We start from the raw sequence: 18,788 nt of genomic DNA, 5'->3' as shown, positions 1-18,788 counted from the left end.
GCAGGGGACTGGGGGTTAGGAGTGAGGGGCACCAACAGCATAGGTGTGGCACCAGCATATCAGGGTTGCTCAGTGTCACAAAGCAGCGGGGGGACAGCCTCAGCTGGACCTGCATCCTGGTGAGTGAAGGGCAGGGTGAGTTCTGATTTTCCATGATAAAAAAAACCCCAACAAAATTAAATGCCAAAATAGATAGGTATTTAGAATGTATTTAATTATAAGGATTGAGGCACTGGTAGCCTTCCAACTTGGTTTAAAATTTTAAATATATCAGTAAAATGTTGTGTTCAACTAGTACATATATACTGCATAGTGGTGTTTCATTTTTATTGTGGGAAAATGTGGATTTGTGGGGTTTAAATCAAATAACTTGTGATTTTTATCAGAGAAGTTGCAATTTTTAAACAGAGAAAACCAGGATCCTTGATGAACATAATACACCTAGATCAAGCTGTCCTACTGGAGCAGGCCATATGCAGGCCACAAGGGGTTACACTGTAGCCCCCAGGCTGCTGCCCAGCTGCTATTCCCTTCTTCACTCTAGCTGCAACAGCAGCTGGAGCCTCTGGGCTCCCCTCTTCTCCAGTTTTCACTGCAAAACAGTGCATTGCACAGCATGAGGAGCAGAGGGTGAACCTGGGGCTTCACAAACGTATGGTGTATCAGTGGCAGAAGGGGGCAAAGATGTGTGGTGCATTGTGGGGGAGGGCATCCCCATGGCTTGTAGCCCGGGAGGCTTGTGGCTTGGCCTGGCGTGGCCCACAGGTATGTAGCCCCCACTAGTATGGCCCACAGGGCATTCAGCCCTGAGTTGCTTAGAAGTTGGGCAGCCATGACCTAGATGAAATACCTAGAATTTTGGTCTTTCTAAATAAAACAAATATAGTTAAATTAACAAATCCACAGGCTGTGAAAAAGTCTATAAACATGCTGTTTGTATACTGCAGTCTAAAAAAATAACTAAAGGTTCAATTATTCTACTGGTCTGAAGGAAAGTAACAAGTTTTATGCACCAAAAGTTGGTCTGGGCTGACAATTTCTATACCGAGTTCCAGCCCAAGACAACTCAGAACAGACTACAAAATCTCTGGGAAAATAGAAAAGTTAGTGATTATTATGGAAATAAAGGCAAAGCTTTCATTATACTGGTTCCTGATGAGACCACTATATAGAAATGCCTCTGTAGTTTATAATGTAAATAGAACTCTGCATGGATCTGTAAAACATGACAGAAATAAAATGCTCTTTGATAGGAAAAGAAACTCCATGCAGTGGAGAAAAAATAGTCTGAAGATTGTGTTCTGTTCCTATAAAACTGTCACACCCTACATAAGAATACATGGTCTGATCCTGTAAATGGCAGCTCTTAGCCCAATATCCCATGTCACACAACAGCAGGGAATGGATTTGAAAGGGAGAGTGAACAGGGTATGAACATATGAATCGTGAAGACTACATAAAGGAAGTCAACAACTCTCCGACACTACCTACTGTAAAGAACTACAAGAAGATCCTACTCTTTTCACCATGAAACTCAAAAATACCATCAAATCATTTCCATCAGAACTACAAGAAAAATTACAGACCTTGATCCCCCGCCGATACCCAACCCAGGGACTTTTTACATGCCCCCTAAAATCCACAAACAAGGGAACCCTGGCAGACCTATCATATCCAACCATGGAACCCTAAGTGAGGAAATATCAGGTTTCATTGAATCAATCCTAAAACCACTTGTCACCCAAAGAGCAGGTTTTGCCCAAGACACTACAGGCTTTCTATGGAAACTTAAACACACAGACCACCTTCCCAGCAACACCCTCCTAGCCACCATGGATGTTACCAGCTTATACCACAACATGATGGTATCCAAGCCTGCCTTACATACCTGCAAGAGCAATATGACAACTCAGAGTACAGACCCAAAGACATTACTGACCTTATACGCTCTCCCTCACACACAACAATTTCACTTTTAACAACCAACACTTCCTCCACACCATGGGCACAGCTATGGGCACCAAAATGGCCCCACAGTATGCCAACCTTTTTATGAGCCACCTGGAAGAAGAATTCCTCAAGAGCTGCACCATAAAACCCTTGCTATGCTTAAAATATATCAATGATATCTTCATCATTTGGACTGAAAACCTGCAATCTCTGATTGAGCTCCATCAGAAATTCAATAATCATCATCCCTCCATCTGACTATCTCTTGAATACTCCAATACCAACATATCCTTTTTAGACACAATGATCAGTATCCAGAATGGTAACATACAAAGCACGTTATACAAGAAACCCACAGACCAACATGCATATCTGCACAAAGCCAGCAGTCACCCTAAATGCACCAAAAAAGCTGTGATATACAGTTAAGCCCTCAGATACCACCGAATCTGCACTGAGGAGAACACCCGGGATTGCCACCTCACCAATCTTAAAAGGGCTTTCATTCAACAAGGACACTCCTCCAGAGAGATAGATTGCTCGTATGAAAGAGCCACCTGGATACCACATGAACAATTGCTGCAGTACAGAAGAAAACCCCCCACGAATCGTACACCATTGGTTATGACTTATCACCCCTCCCTCAAATCCATACGGAAAATCCTCAAACAATTGCAACCCATACTAGGAGACCCTATTCTTAAAGAGATCTTCCCAGAACCACACATCCTAGCCTTAAAACAAGCACCAAACCTCGCTAACCTCAGCACTAGAAGCAAGCTTCCTACCGCCTAAAACGCACCAAATGGATCCAGACCATGCCATGACAAGAAATGCAAGATGCCAACACATCTCCACCACCTCCACAATTACTACACCCCACAACAGAGCCATCAGCATTCCTCCATATTACAGCTGCACCTCCAGAAACATAGTATCTCATCCAATGCACCAAATGCCCTCATGGAAAATATGCAGGAGAGACCAAACAACAACTGCACACCAGAATGGATGAACACCAGAAATCTACCAAAGACAAGAATACCCAACTACCAGTGGGCACATTTCTCACAAGAAAGCCACTCTCTCTCCAATCTCTCAGTTTTAATCCTCAAAGGGAACTTACAAAACACTTCTCAGAGATGATCCTATGAACTTCATTTCACCAACCTCCTGGATACAAAAAATCAAGGACTAAACATGGACATTGGATTTACGACACATTATAACTTGCCTGGCATCCGACTCCCCAGGTACCTCTCCACTATCAACTGCTACATTTATCTCCCTTTTCTCTCCCCCCCATCCAGCCTCTCTCTTACCCACTGACTCCTCAGTTTACATCTTTAGTGACTGCCTTTCTTGCATGCATACCAGCCTCTGGCTTTACTATTCATTCCATCTAGGAAGAGCGCACACCAACTGCAGAGGCTTCCTCAGCCTGACAAAGGGTTTTTAAACCCAAAAGCTTGCTAAGAATTTTTTTTCCCAACTATTTAAGTTGGTCTAATAAAAGATATCAGATTCACTGAACTTTGTCTGCCTATGTCCTCAGACCAATACAGCTACAACCTACACACACAGTATGACCAGGGTTTTTTCCCTTTTCTCTCACGTGCAGCCTCCACAATCAGGGTCTAGGGAGTTCCAATTCAGAGGCTGTACCCCTAACTCCCAGGCTACTGGTGCACCTTTCCTCCAAGAATCTGTTCAATCCCTTTTTGAATCTGGCCATACTGTCAGCTTCCACAACATATTGTGGCAATGAGTTTCACAGTTTAATTACACACTATGTGAAAAAGAACTTCCTTTTGTTAGTTTTAAACTTACTACCTACTATTTCATTTTCTGAGCCCTAGTTCTTATATTGTGAGAGATATAAATCCCTGTTTACTTTCTCTGCACTATTTAGTATTTTGTCAACCCTTACTGTATCCCCACGTGTCTCTTTTCTTAAACTGAATAAACCTAGCCTCTTTAGTCTCTCCTCATATGAAAACCCTTCCATACCACTAATCATCACTTATTGCTCTTCTCTGTTCTTCTTTAGACTAATTTTGTCTCCTCCACATTAGACCACGCTAGCAAACACTGCCATAAAAGTATACCCACCCATCTGCTTCTGTTCCATATGCACTAATGTATCTTTACCTGTGACCAAGAGCAGTGGTCACCATGCTTAAAGCAGCTAAGTTACAGTGTTTTGAGACTAAATTCACACTGAGTAGGAGTAAGTGGGTGGGGGGTATGTTTTGTCCAAGGTGTTCCTGGCATAGTCAAATTCAACAGCAACTGTGATGGGGTTAACTTTCAGCTATTTAAGTTTGAGGAGAGGGTGAGCAACGTTAAAGAGTAGACTCTGCTTCTCCTGTATGCATCCAGAAAGGCAGCATAGCCCACAACGGCATTACCACATCTCCATCCTAGTATGCAAGTCAGTTTCCTTGCTTAACACACATGTGTACCATTTCTGAATGGCTAATTTTTGGGGAAAAGATGCACGTGGTATGTGAGTAAATATATTATGAACAGACAAAGCAATTAAACAAATCAGTATTTAGCAATATATATGTTGTACATATGTTAATAGTGCAACAAAAATGGAAACATATGGTAAAATGTGAAAAAATGCTAACTTTCTTCTACCTGATATTAGTATTTCTTCAAGCATTTTATTATCTGTACCCTGATGCCCATGCCCCAGCTGCCCTGTTATCTCTAATCTATTAATCTTCTCAGTCCTCTTCTCTCCCTGTCTGATCTGAGAATTAATTCATTTTATTACACTGTCTCCACTACCTTTGATTCCTTTTTCTAGTCTCTCCCATCACAATGTTCTTATGCCATTGACTGCCTCCAGAGAAAGCCCCATGACTAGGTGGGCTTGTCAATTTAAAAAATGTATCCTTTCTTTGCTCGGTTCTAAAATGTTGTACTATTTCTCCACTCATTCTAGCACCTACAATTAATGTAACTACTACAATTAGCTTCTTCTTCCCATACCACAGCCCCCTAATTTATATATAAAGAAGTTTATCTTCAGAAATTCAGAATTATCACATTGTGCATATAGGTAAGCTACATATTTAAGAGACCCCTTGTTTTTTAAAATGCATCATTACTTGCTTCAAATTTCCCTCCCACAACAACTCCTGAAGTCAGCTTCCATGGTCTATTCTGGCACCTCTGTGCTGAATGGACTTCATACTCTGTTTTTTCTTATTTTTCAGGAAGTACCACACAATACCTCAACACTTGTTTAATTTAAACATGAAAAACCCTGAACTTCTCGATTTTCCTTCAATCCTTTCTTAGCTCACCATATTATTACTGGCAGACAATTCCACTACCATCCCCATCACTTCAGCTTGTAAATCTAGTTTTTACATATCCATATCTTATTTTTTGTCCATTTTTGCTATGTTTCCCTCTAAAATGTTATTCTGATTCTCTCCTGCCATGAACCTGGTGAATGCCACAGTTATCCAGTTTATCTGAACTATTTTTTCAGCTCCCCTCACTCCTCTCAAAATTTCCTCTTTAATCCTTTCCTCCTTTTGCTTGACTAATCCTTCACCTGGGTCCTCTACACAGAGTTCAAGCATGTTCTCCTCACTTGAAAAGTTTTATACAGTTCTGTATTACTTACATTTTCTTTTTTATATTGTTCTCTACCCCTTCTGCCTATTCTTAACTTGTTGTTCCCTTTGTTTTTTTCTCTGAATCATGGCCTTTTCCACGCTGCTCAAAACACCTGTAATGTTGCCCTCTTCCTATCCTTGCTATCTTTCAAATCTCTTTTAAAAAAACCCATTTCTTTCTCTTGCTCATCATGGCCGACATTCCACTCCCGTGCTCACTCCTTTTTGCCCTTTTTCAATCTCCTTTTTAAAAAAATCAGAATTCATAAGATTTGTTCTCCATGGCTAACTCACTTTTATTTATTTTAACCTGCATTTCTGCTTTTCCTGTCACCTTGATATTCTATGTTGATCCAATTTACATTGTAAAAGATTCAGAGTACAGATTGAGGGCAAGATTCACTGAGGAAGATAGACACCTACAGCCTAGTGGAGTTCACATCTCATTTAGGTACCTGGGCTTTTTACACATTGTATAAGGAGAATTATGTACCTGGGAATGGGATCCACAAGTTTCAGCAGGGAACTGCCAACATTTGCCCAGAAAAAATAAAACACTTCAAACCAATGACAAGGGCCTGGCTATTCCAATTCTATAATACATGTGTAACCCCATACAAAGTACCTAAGGTATAACAGCAAGCACATGCTGTAGCACTCCTAAAAACAGAAAAAGATTCTACAGATCCAAAGTGCTTCAGATATATATCTTTACTGTGTTATCATTTCAGACTCTTTGAATCCTTATCTTAAACTGGCTTTCAAAGAACACCTAATCCTCAAGAAAAGGAAATCCACCCAGGAAAAGCATACACTGATCAAATATTAAACACCCGCAGCACATTAAAGATGGCTTCCAAAAGGGAATGTTCACTGGTGCCATATTTATGGACCTATCAGCAGCTTATGACACTGTAAACCGCCAGAAGCTCCTTGAAAAAAAAAAGATACAATGAAAGATTACCAACTGTTATCAATAATGCAATCCTTCCTAGAAAATCAATGATTCTACATTGACATATGTAGGAAGTGCAGTCAATGGCGAAAACAAAAGAATGGCCTACCTGAAGGGCACATATTCTTCATTCTTATACTATTTAACATCTACACCAATGATCAGCCAATTTACCCTGGCACAAGAAGTTTTATTTATCCAGACAATGTGTGTACAGCAAAAGCTTTGTTATCTGGCACCCAAAGGGAATGTGGGGTGCCTGACAACCAAATATGCCAGTTACCTAAGAGGCCTGAACAGGTGTCTCTGCCTGTTTGGGCTGCCGCCTCTCCCGACATCCTGTATGTTGCTGCCCCTCCCACCATGTTGCCACCCCTCTCACTGCATCAGTGTGCCAGGGAAAAGGGAGGAGGGCCCTGCGCAGGTTGCTATACCCTGGGCCATGGGGGCTTAGTGAAACCAGAAGTGCCATGGTGGGCACTTCTGATTTTGTTTTTACCTTACAAGCCAACATGACAGCTCATAGAGCATGCCAGTTTGTAAGGTGCTAGATAACGTGGCTTTTACTGTACTACCACCCAAACAGAGAAGTTCACTCAGGTCAAAGCCACACTGGCATCGCTGCTCAATGGATTGTCAGATGATTACATCAAAAATCAACTACATGTAATCCAAAAAACCACAGGTTAATCTTTTCTACCTTTGGAACCAAGATGCTATTAAGTGACTCAACCTAACCTTAAATGAAATAGCTCTTGCCCACTGCTGAAATTCTGCCTACTCGGGAGTGACTCTCACCAGTGGTTCATCAGTGGTTCTCAACCTTTTTTATACCAGGACTCATTTGTAAACATCAATGGTCAGTCTCGACCCCATGCTCCTCACTCCCGATGCGCTGCCCCCCACCCTTAGTCCCTAGCCCCGCAGTGTGTGGGGCAGGAGGTGAATGTGGGGCATGAGGGGCCCCAAGGAGCCCCTTGCAGGGTAGAACTCTGACAGCCTGCAAGGGAAAACCCATGGTTTCCCACATTTTTGTCCTTTAAAGGAGAATCCATTTTTAAAGTTTATTGGCCCATTTTTTAAGTTTGTGGCCCTTTCATATATTCTCGTGACCCACTTTTGGGTCGCAACTCACGGGTTGAGAAATGCTTCTCTAGACCACACACTTTCATGTAAAGGTAGTGTAAAAATCATGTTGTAGCCAGGGTCATCAGAAATTATGCAAGAGGCAAGGATTTATTACAATGGTATCTTTTATTGGACCAACAGTATCATTGGAATTAAGTTAAGTAAGTTTTCAAATGTAAGACACTCTTCCTCAGGTCTCTGATCACAGGAAGCCTGGCATAGCATAGTGATCAGAAACCTGAGGAAGAATGTCTTGTCTAACTTTATCCCAATTACATAGTTGATCCAATAAAAGATATCACCCTAAGAAATCCTTGCCTCTAGCACATAAAGCACATACAGAAAAGACAAAGTGCAAAGTTAGTCCCTGGGACAACATATTAAAGGAGCTCATCAACTCCAAATGGAGGGCAATCCAACAACGTTACCCACTACTGTGCTTGCACTTTGTTATTCAACAACTGAATAACCATGCCAGGTTTAGGAAAGATAGGCACATGAAAAGAAGCTAGACACTGTGCTGAATGAAAATTACGGGTGCATTGCTGGATGCCTTAAACCAAAGAATGTCAAGTCTCCATTTACGTGACAGTCACCCCACCTGACATCAAGAGAACAGTAACAAGCAAAACAGAATGCATTAGGCAGATCAAAGATAAGACGTACCCACTATATGGCCACATTGCGGCTCCCAGTAGACTAAAATCATGGAAAAGTTACTTCTTTAGAATGCAGCCACTGGATGAAACACTGGCAATCACACAATTAAGAATGTGGGAACCATGACTAGCAGTGACCCAGGAAGGATTTAGGACTAATATCAAAACATCTCCCTTCAGGCATAGAGCTTTATTGACCAACATGGGGAGTCCTGAACTGTCTCTGTCAGTGAGACCAAAGTTAACATGCAACTGTGGGGATATACTAACAATGCAAACATCATTTGCAAATGCAGAGGAAACTTTCAGATTAGAGAACAACTACTGGCCTGCTCATATATGAGAGAACCACGTACTAACAAGGATCTCACTAAGGCTACATATCGAGCAACAGTATCTACTCATTTTGGGGCTCAATTTAACCATGGTGACAGAACATGAGAAGAAGCAACAGCATGCTGAACAGAGAATCACCAAATTTAGCCACTAGGAAGTTGTATATTTTAAGCCCAGCCCCTTCCTTTAACTTAGGTGCTTAACTGGGCTGGTGAGAGACACCCATCTCTGATCAGGATTCATAAACTTGAACCCACTCCTGTATTTAAGTGTCTCTATATTGTTTGTAAAAACAGACAATGGTGGTAGCAGCATTTTAGCCAACAGCTCAAAATTAAGGTAATCACCCCAACAATTGAAGCCCTGGGTTCAAATCCCACCTCTGCCAGAGGGGATCTAAACCGGAATCTCCCAGTGGGGACCCCAGCCACACAGCTACAAATTACTGGGAAGGTTCATGTAGTCCTACTTGTTAAGTATGGAGGGAATACTTAAATATTTATTAAGCACCATTTAAAGCACAAGTGTGAGCATGACTCTAGCTTAGCGGACAGGGCACACACTGAGGAAGGAAAGAGAACTGTTTGCTCATCCTTAAACCCATATTTCTTATACATTAAGTGACTGATCTAACCACTGTCCTGTTGGATAAAGGTAGGGATACCACCTACTTGTCTTGTGTGGCAATATATGTGCTCTGAGAAAGCCTACAGGATGAGACTTTGCAAGTGAGGGAACTGAAGGAACAACTATTGCATGAACTCTGGGAGTGCTTAGGCAAGAGCTAGATGTTTAGTGCTATCAGGAATTACATAGTTGTGTACATGTGCTCCTGCAGAAACGTGTCAATGGGATTTACCTGTGGAAATGTACACACAAACGGACTTTAGGAATGGGATTGGTGAATGCCACTGAAGCCTAGATATTGGACTTAGGCCCTTAGCCTAGATATTAGATTCAAGTGTCCCTTTAGGTGCCTTATCCCCAGTGAGAATCTACTCTGGGTTTTTAATCTCTGTAAGAGGCTATTAATACAATTTATTAGTAATAAACTTTTAACCTATATAAATAATTCACATAACAAGCTCTGGGACTGTAGAACATAAAATGTAGTGTTGCCTACAAATACCCTAATTTGAAGTTTTTGTGGATAAACTGCTGAACAACTTCTAATCTTACCCACACAGGTATTGAATAGGGCAGAACTTACGTTTTCCAACTCTCTTATATTTAAGAAAGAGGGGTCAGGCAGTTTCTGTTGGACAGTAGACATTCCTGTAACTATAAAGATGTACTTTTTGGAAGGCTCAAATACATGCTAAACGCTGAGTGTCACAGAAGACTTTTTTGGTTTTTTTACTTAATAAATGCACACGCACACCAGACAATTTCTGTTAAATGCAGATATTTGAGTCTCTTGCATTTAACAAGAAATACAGACCTTGTTTTCTACTGTTCCACAGAAGTTTGGTTTAATTTCTCTCCTCTTGGATATAAGACATTGTGGTAACGGTAATCTATGTAATTACCATAGTAATTTAATAATTGCTGGTTATATAATTGTGGGTGTACTCCAGACCCGTGAAAGATCTATACTATCTGCCTTATTAGTTATAATGTGAAAATAATAGAAAAAGTATGTTTGTTGATATTTGCATTGAAAACATGGGAACCATATAGTAACTAAAATGTATCATTACTATGATAAATTATGACTAAAAATATTGCATGACTATTGCTATGTTAACTATTGCTACTGTAGAATCCTACCATTCAGTATTTCAAACATGTCCCAACAAATCAGAGTGGTATTTATACAGAAACAGCCGTAAAAAATGTTAACAGAAAAATGTCAACATAAATGGTAAACTGATGTACAAAGTTTCTGTTATTCATTATATCAGAGTTCACTTTGCTTTATTTTTCCCCCAACAATAAGAAATTATTGCTATACTATACTAGTTATTACATTTCTTAGCTCTGTTGAAATACAGTTAGTACTCAATATGTTCTGTGAAGAACTTGGTTAAGATATGTACCATAAAATAAAATATTTATATTTATATAGGACTGGCTTTACTCAAGGATTTTTAAAAATTATTATTGGTATTACCATTGCACTGAGGATCGGGCCCCAGTCATTGATGTGGATATCTTTGTGCCATGCACTGGGGGCATCTACAAGTGCTATTAAGGCGCAGCAATAAACTCCAGCACATATCACACCAGAGTTTATTCCTCCTGGGTATGGCATTTGAACGTGGGCCTGGAACTGCAGCACATTAAAGTGGGTTGAAACAGCCCCGGCTGGCAGGAGGCCTGCAGTGTCAGCCTGCCAGCCCAAGACTGCTCTGCACTGGCTCAGTGTGCTGCAGAGGGGCTGGCTGTGGCATGAGGGTGATTCTGTGCAGGACTAGCTGGCAGACAGCCCCTAGACTGAATCAGTCTTGTGACACAGTCAGGCCTGTCAACGTCTACATGTGCGTTACTGCGGACTTAATTAAAATTACTCCATCTTAATAGCACTGCCCATGTAGACACTAAGACGTTTACTGCAGAGCTAATTAGGCAACTCCATAGTAAACATCTTGTGTAGGTGCTTCCATTGTAACTCAAAAAGTTAAAAATCTAAGTTTAAGAGCACAGACAAAAAATGTGTACAGACAGAGAGAGGGGAAAGCAGTCAGGAAACAATGAGGTAATACTAATCAAAACAGGCTAAAGCTCACTGAACCAAGTATCTAATGATCTTACTGATTACTGGATTATCTAAATATAATGCCCTAGTAAGACATCATTTTACAAATTCATATAAATAATTTACATACTATTATTTCTAGATGGGAGTGTTATATAGACATATAGGCTCAAGGACAAGAAAACAGTTCTCTTTCCTCCCTAGTCTGATAAGAATATGTAAATATACTGGTTCCCAACACATTATGGATTTTTCTTATTGTTTATGTATTATTGTTTCTTTTCTTTTTTTCAAGTGCAGTAATGATATATAATTCAGGCCCTGCTACATGTTTCACTTAAGGCAAGATTAACCAATCAATTGTGTTTTAAATTGTAACCTGGCCACGCAATCAATCAACTAATGGTGTAATAAAACAAGAAATAAGCCACAAAATCATTCTACAAAAATGCATAATAACTTGGTGGCTGATTCCTTTCAGACTGTTAATTGAATATGTGACCAGGTAAGTCCCTATCAGGATTTCAAGGACAGATATGAAACATGGAAGATGCCGAATTTTAGCCAGTTTGGGATTTAAACATCATTGCCAAACAACAAGAAAGATTTCTACACCTCCCTGGGAGTCTGCCATTGAACACCATCAGGGAAAGAATCCTGCCTTATCTGCACATCAAAGAGCAACTCACAAAGACACTCTCACAGACCCAGAGGAACAGACTTCCACCTTCAGCTTCCTCTGTGCAAAAATGAAGTTTATTTTCTACCTATGGGAACTTTTGACCATCTTTAATTTTCCCTGAGCCTGAGGAAGGGCATGTGTGGCTGAAAGCATGCAGAAAAAGATCATTTTTTGTAATTTATTTGGTCTAATAAAATGCATCATCTCTGAACCAAGGGTTCTAGAGTTTTGCATTTCTTTAAGAATGCAGGGAGCACTAGTTAAAAAATGCATCTAAATCATGCAAAGTTAGATGCTAGAATGAGTAAATTGGCTTGATATTCTATAAACTGGTGTTAAACAAGAGCACGCAATATTGTCGTCTTATGTAAAACCTATGAACCTTCCCTATTTGGTGCAATAAAATGCAAGAACAGTCTTTCAACTAGCAGACTTAATTATCTTTAAAATTTTACTTAATAGTTTATCTTTTTTGTCACAGTACCTGGAAAATCCTTAAACTCAATACATCATGTTATAAATGTAGATTAAGAGTGTAATTTAATTTTTTTATACACAGCTGAAAAAGGAAGAAAAAGAGCAATTTCTTGAGAACCTGCTTTAAAATGAGTGATTACTAAAAAGGTTAAGTGTGAATATAAACAACCAGAAAGAGTTTATTTTTCCACAAAGAACTGAAATTAGAAATAAAAACTAATCCTTTCAAACATTAGATAATGGTTCAGACTGACCAGTTGCAGGTTAGGAAAATATAGGGCTCAAAGGCAGACATTAGAGAGCTCTTAAACATCACAATATTATCCAACGTATGATGGAACATCACTATTTTAATATTATAGGATGCTGGGTTCCTCTATAATTTAGATGCCCCTGGCCACGGCTGTATTAGCCCTGCAGTTAATCCACCCTTGAGACTTGACTGGTAATTATCCAAGTTGGGAGATTTACACCTCTTTAAACACGCTAAAATAGCATGTGTCAAGTCACAGAATTTATTAGTCGTTTACTAAAAACCACCTGCGTGTTAGAATCTACTGGTGCTTCCTGTGATCTATGAGTTTCTTTCTTCCTGGAAGAAAAGTCAACAATTTCATTTTATGCAGGATTATGAAGAGACTAGTCTACCTACATAAGCAAATTCCTGGTTGGGAAGGGGAACTAGCTGTTAAACCTCCCTTATTCAGAAGTGAATTCCATTGTCAGGGAAATCACTAATGCCCCCAGTGTCAAGGGATTCTGCCTCATTCCTGCTGCAGGATCTGCTGGAGTGTAACTGCTTCTTTGGTTGCTAGGTAACGACCAACTCATTATATGTCATTATCAGCACCCTTGAAAAAGGAAATTGGCATCTGCTTCCCATTTGGGGATACCAGTGATTGAAGTAATAGCACTGGAGCAACTGCCAAAAACCCCTTGGTCTCCCAGAGCTTGGTATGTGAATACAGCAGGTGCCGACTTCAAAATCCATCTTTGAAGTTTTAGGTTCTGTAGCTTTTGTGATCCTGACTAAATGTAGCATATAAAGGCAATAGGGTGGCCTATCCCAGCTACTGGCACTGATAAACCTCATTTTTAAATACCAAGAATGAAGAAAATATCCTCCCCCTAAATTCTGGCAAACATGTGGCTTATCTGATTGGGGCAAAATTTATCACAAAGACCTACTGTAAAGCCTGTACTAGAAGCAGAGAAGAAATCAACAGTACTAGGATGGAAACAGATTGAAAAAAAAGCTTTTCCTCTTAGCCAGGGTGTGAAAGATTTGAAGAAACTTACCAAGGTCATATAGGACTCTAGCAATATCCTTCAATAAATCTCTGCAATGTTTGGTAACTGTAAGCAATTTGGTCAATATACCAAAGACTAAATATCTAACTTTAATGCATTTAAACTGTTTCTCTCATTAGCACTTCACAGTTTCTTTTGCAATAAGAGAAAATAAAAGTCTGTCAAGGAATAAAAAAACCCCACAAAACGAGAAAAAAAAAATCCGCCCAGATACCATATGTCAAACCCAGCAAATTTATTAATGTAATATCTTCACTGCACAAAGATGGTATCTACTAATTTTCATAATGTCTTCACATGTCGACAACCATCAAAGTATCCACAGCACTAGCTGAACACAAGCACATGAAGTAATTCCTCAAGACAGGCATAGGTCCTTTTATAATCAGATCTCTATACCTATTTAAGTCAAATTTGAAAACAGCAAAAATTTTAACAAAATACAAGCCATGGGGAAAAAGGGGGCAGGGAAGGGGCACTGAAGAGTGGAGATAATCACTTTAAGTTTATGCAGCCCACTAGAATGGCCATGTTTGAGGATCAAACCGTAGTACAGGGATGGCCAACCTGTAGCACAAGTACCCCAAGTGGCACAGATAACCTTTGTGTGTGACACATGGCAGACTGGGGATGGAAAGGGTAGCACAGCAGCAGACAAGAGAGGGAGCAGAAAGCAGAGCAGCAGATGGGCAAGGATCCAAGAGCAGGGAGCAGAAAGCAGAACAGCATATCTAGACAGGAGTATAAGGGCAGAAAGCAAAAAGTAGAGTAGCAGATTAGGCAGAGGAAGGGGAGTGGAGTGGCATTCTGGGTGGACCTGGAGCTTAATTTGTGGCACTCCTCCAAAAAGGCTGGCTCCTACTGCTGTAGTACAACAAGGATTACTTTCCCTCTTACCTTACCCTTAGACTCAAATCTCTTATTCTCAACAAAGTTGAAAACCAAATGTAGTTAAGTAGAAGTTAGCTGTTTTTAAGTTCTTCAGTAAATAAATACAAGGTACAGGAACAGATGTGAATGGAATACCCAGAAGGATTTTAATCACTACAAATAAAGCTTCAGCTTCTGACATCCATCTGGGGAAATTGTGAGTAGTTTCACTGACATCACTGATAGAAACTGGAACATCCTTAAGCACTATGCTCAGTTAAGACCATTAGCAACGCTGTTCCTGAACTTGAACATTTGTTCACGTGTCCATTTCCATATTTGTAATACTCAATTTATGTACAACTATTAGAATTTGTGTATTTACACTTAACTGACCACTAAGGGTTAGATGTTCAAAGGGCAGGTAGGCACACGATTCTTATCATGTTTCATGTCTGGTTCTTGGAAAATTTTCCTTTTCATGACCAACCATATTAAGAAAATAACCTACTACCAGGTAAAACTCATATCTGCTTTTGCTCAGAAGCCTGAAAACACCACCATAATAACAATGCAAAAAAGTGAATAACAGAAAACATACCTAACACCTGGAAGAAACATACAACACATACTCAAAGACTGTTCTTCAAGGACATTTATTTCAATAACTGCTTAAGTGGAAACTCAAATTACAATATAAGTATTTTGATTTTTTTTTTTATGTGAAGCAAACAACAATTTAAGTTCTTACCTGCCTCAACAGTTTCTCTATTGCAGACATGACCATGAGTCCCCTCCAAACAACTGGCGCAGTTTCTTCTACCAAGAAACCCATAGACATGCTGAAATGGTAAAGAAAATATTTAACTTTCAAACATGATCCTAAAGGGAATTATACTAAGTACATCTGTAAAGTAGCTTGATTTAAAATAAAACATATGCTTACCATTCAATTCCATAATTCTTAAGAGGCCTCATTAAGTTTTCTAAAATAGAAACAAAAAAGTTATTTAAAAAAAAGGCAGTTGTTCTATGAATACACTCCTATACATATCCTTTGAGATGCAGGTTTTTACACACACCAGCAATGGGTTTCCCCTTTTTTCACCCTCTCCAATACTCTTACCTTTCTATATTTTCAAAGCAACAATCTGAATGATTGTGGGTTCTCAACCGTATACTTTTTTCAAACTATAGCAGTTTACTGGCACAATTCACCATCTGTTGGTCAGACTTTGCATATATTCACATTTGATTTTGAGTGCTATTGATAAACCTCTGAATAAACATAACAGCTTTGAAGGGGGAGAGGGAGCTATTGCTCAGGAACACACATCAGATAAGTTGTTACAATGTAACCGCTACATTTGCTTGATCCAACAGCTATTCATTTAGGCTGCCTGGACATGTTAGAGGTATTGTGCAATTAACTTGCTAATTGAGTAATTACCTTAAAACCACCTATTTTGCACATGTAGCTATCATGCCATAAAAAGCTGCAACCAGCTATAAAAGTTAGACCTCAAAAATGTGTACTAACTTTATAGCTGGTTACTATCAAGCTTTAATATGCATGTATAGCAAGGTCTCCCCCTGCAGCTGGGGGGCCCATCAGCTGACAGGGCTCCCACCTGCAGGGGTGCAACATGCCCAGCCAGGGCTAGGAGTCCTGCATCTGGGTCAGCTGCAGCAGCTGCCAACTCTGAGTCACAGCAGCATGGTGACCCAAAGTCCTGCAGCTCTGGATACAGGTGCCTGGACCCACCTGGGTCCCAGCACCCAGGGGATATGGCTGCCCCAGGACTACATGAAGCCCTCTGGGGCCTAGAGAATGTGGCAGCCATAATCCCCCAAGACCTGGGAGTTTCACACACCCCTGGGACTAGGAGATCACAGCAGTCACAATTCCCCAGCCCCAGGGGTTTCACACACCCCCGAGCCTGAGAGATCATGGCAGCCATTGTCCCCCAGTCCCAGGGGTTTCACGTACCCCTAAGCTTGGAAGATTGTGGCTGCCACATCCCGCAGGCCCAGGGGTTTCATGCAGCCCCGAGTCTGGGAGATCACGGCTGCCACAATCTTCCAACCCCGGGAGTTTCACAGACCCCAAGCTTGGGAGATCACAGCTGCCTCAGAGGTGGGGTCCTTCCCCGGCTCAGACCCCTCAACTGAAGGAGCTCCCCTAGGATTGGACTCCCCCTACACCAGCAATAAGGCATAATGGAATCTAATGCATGATTCCACAATCACACCTACTGCCATGAACATGTAGCACAGCAAGAGGTGCTGTTGTGTGAATCATACATTAGATCCTGTCGTGCCTTTACCAGCACGCGTAGAGGGGGCCTGAGTTAAACCGCTGCTCTTGCAACAGCACCATGTAGAGGTAATAATTAAATTATAACAGTACACAGTAAATTATATAATTATATCTGTATTTTCTGATATTAAAGCAATCATTATATGACCCATCCATATTCTTAAATCCCCTCCCAAAGGAATATAAGCCCTTGATTTGCCCTCCTCCACTAACAAAAAATTGTCTGTGTTGCTGCTGAGCTGCCTGTAACAGAACAAAGAGTTCTCCAGCAACAATCTCACAATAACACCATACCCAAAGGTGACAGTGACTTGAAGTCCACCCTCTCTAAAAACCTCTGTCTTGGGAATGATTCATTCCCTCTTAGCCAAAGCTGTGTAGCCACATGTGCCTGCTCACACAGAAATCTACTGCTAAAACTCCAGCTAAACTTTGCTGCTTCTAGGATCTCCTTCGGATGTGGGGGAAAAGAAGCAGCGTAGAACTCCCAAAGGAACAGAGATATTTACTTGGACTTTGCAGAGGAGATGCAAAAATTCAAGTCGGACAGGAATGCTGTTCACTGCAATGCCAAGGGAAAGAAAACTGCAATAATTCTACCAAAAGAAAAAAGAGGGGGCTGAAAATTAGGGGCTACAGCTACTGTACAAAAACCAATGCCAATCTGAGCTCAGACACAACCAACAGCCCACAGAGTGATGGTGAGCACACAATGAAGTCCAAAGGAAGGCAAGTCAGAACTGGAAAAAATGACAAAGAGATCACTGAGCAAAGGGACAGGGAAGACGCAGAGCCTCCATCTAGGAATGGGCTTTTTGAGACATAACCAAAAATCTAGAGAAAGAACCCCTCAAAGAGCAGGAAGGAGGCTCAGCTAGATATAATTTAATGCATACTGCACATCCCCTCAACCATTCCCTCCCTCTCTAAAAATAGTGGTCAACATATCCAAGTGGGGAACAAAGGAATTCTGTCTTAAAAGTAGCTGCTTTATTTTAAAAGCGTGCACTGGCAATAATTGACAACAAATGAAAGAAAAACTATTTTAAGTGACCATAAAGCATTCCCAAATATGAATTTTAGCAAAAGCTTTGATACATTCAAACTAAAACCTTTTGCAGGAAGATAAAATACTTTAAAAACACAATGCAAATAAATTTAATACATTCAAAACTAAAAACTAAACACAAATTACCAGTCAATCATTCAAATTCAATATTTTGAAAATACGAAAGAGTGCTTGAAAGAAATCGCTAACTGGGCATTCAAATTACATGATTTTGCAGAAATACTATCATATGCTTGTCAGATGCAAGTTTTCTAGTCAAAATATTTTGGTTTTCAATTCAAAAGCACAAATACAAATCAAATTACTTGCATGTTGTGCTTGGATACAGAAAAGAGGTAGAAATAGTTGCTGGCACATGAAGATTGATTTGGGCTGACTCTCAGAACTAGCTGGAGATAACCACTCTTTTCCAATAACTGATCTTCTGTTTTAGTTTGACCTGGATATCATTAGCGTCCTCTGGCACTGATTTCACTGAAATTTTCAAGCAAGTGGTTTTTGATTGTTGCCAGCACATTTCTAGGAAGTGCCGCTGTAATGAGACATGCTGCTCTGCAATGAGCATCTCTATGAAGAGCGCAGCAACATCTGAGTGGGCAAACTCAAGCTATTCAACTTACTTTCATGGGCCTTTTTCACTCTCAGAAGCAAAATATCCATAGTAGCCATATACCAGTGTTCGTAATACATTT

General features: G+C 40.3%; 1 protein-coding gene across 2 annotated transcripts in view; it reads right to left on the bottom strand.

Annotated features, from left to right (window-relative positions):
* NUBPL (nucleotide binding protein like) overlaps positions 1-18,788 on the bottom strand; it is a 211,197-nt gene that overhangs the window by 118,893 nt on the left and 73,516 nt on the right. For both annotated transcript variants that reach the window (XM_019552062.1, XM_019552063.1), the window contains exons 5-6: positions 15,654-15,693; positions 15,459-15,549 (exon numbers count right to left, since the gene is read on the bottom strand). In XM_019552062.1, coding sequence (XP_019407607.1) covers positions 15,459-15,549; positions 15,654-15,693 — 131 coding nt within the window. The remainder of the gene's footprint in view (positions 1-15,458; positions 15,550-15,653; positions 15,694-18,788) is intronic.

Source organism: Crocodylus porosus, unplaced genomic scaffold, assembly GCF_001723895.1.
Source record: "Crocodylus porosus isolate Cpor-Errol unplaced genomic scaffold, CroPor_comp1, whole genome shotgun sequence".
In the NCBI taxonomy this organism is placed as follows: domain Eukaryota; kingdom Metazoa; phylum Chordata; order Crocodylia; family Crocodylidae; genus Crocodylus; species Crocodylus porosus.
This window is presented reverse-complemented; position numbering and strand designations above follow the sequence as displayed.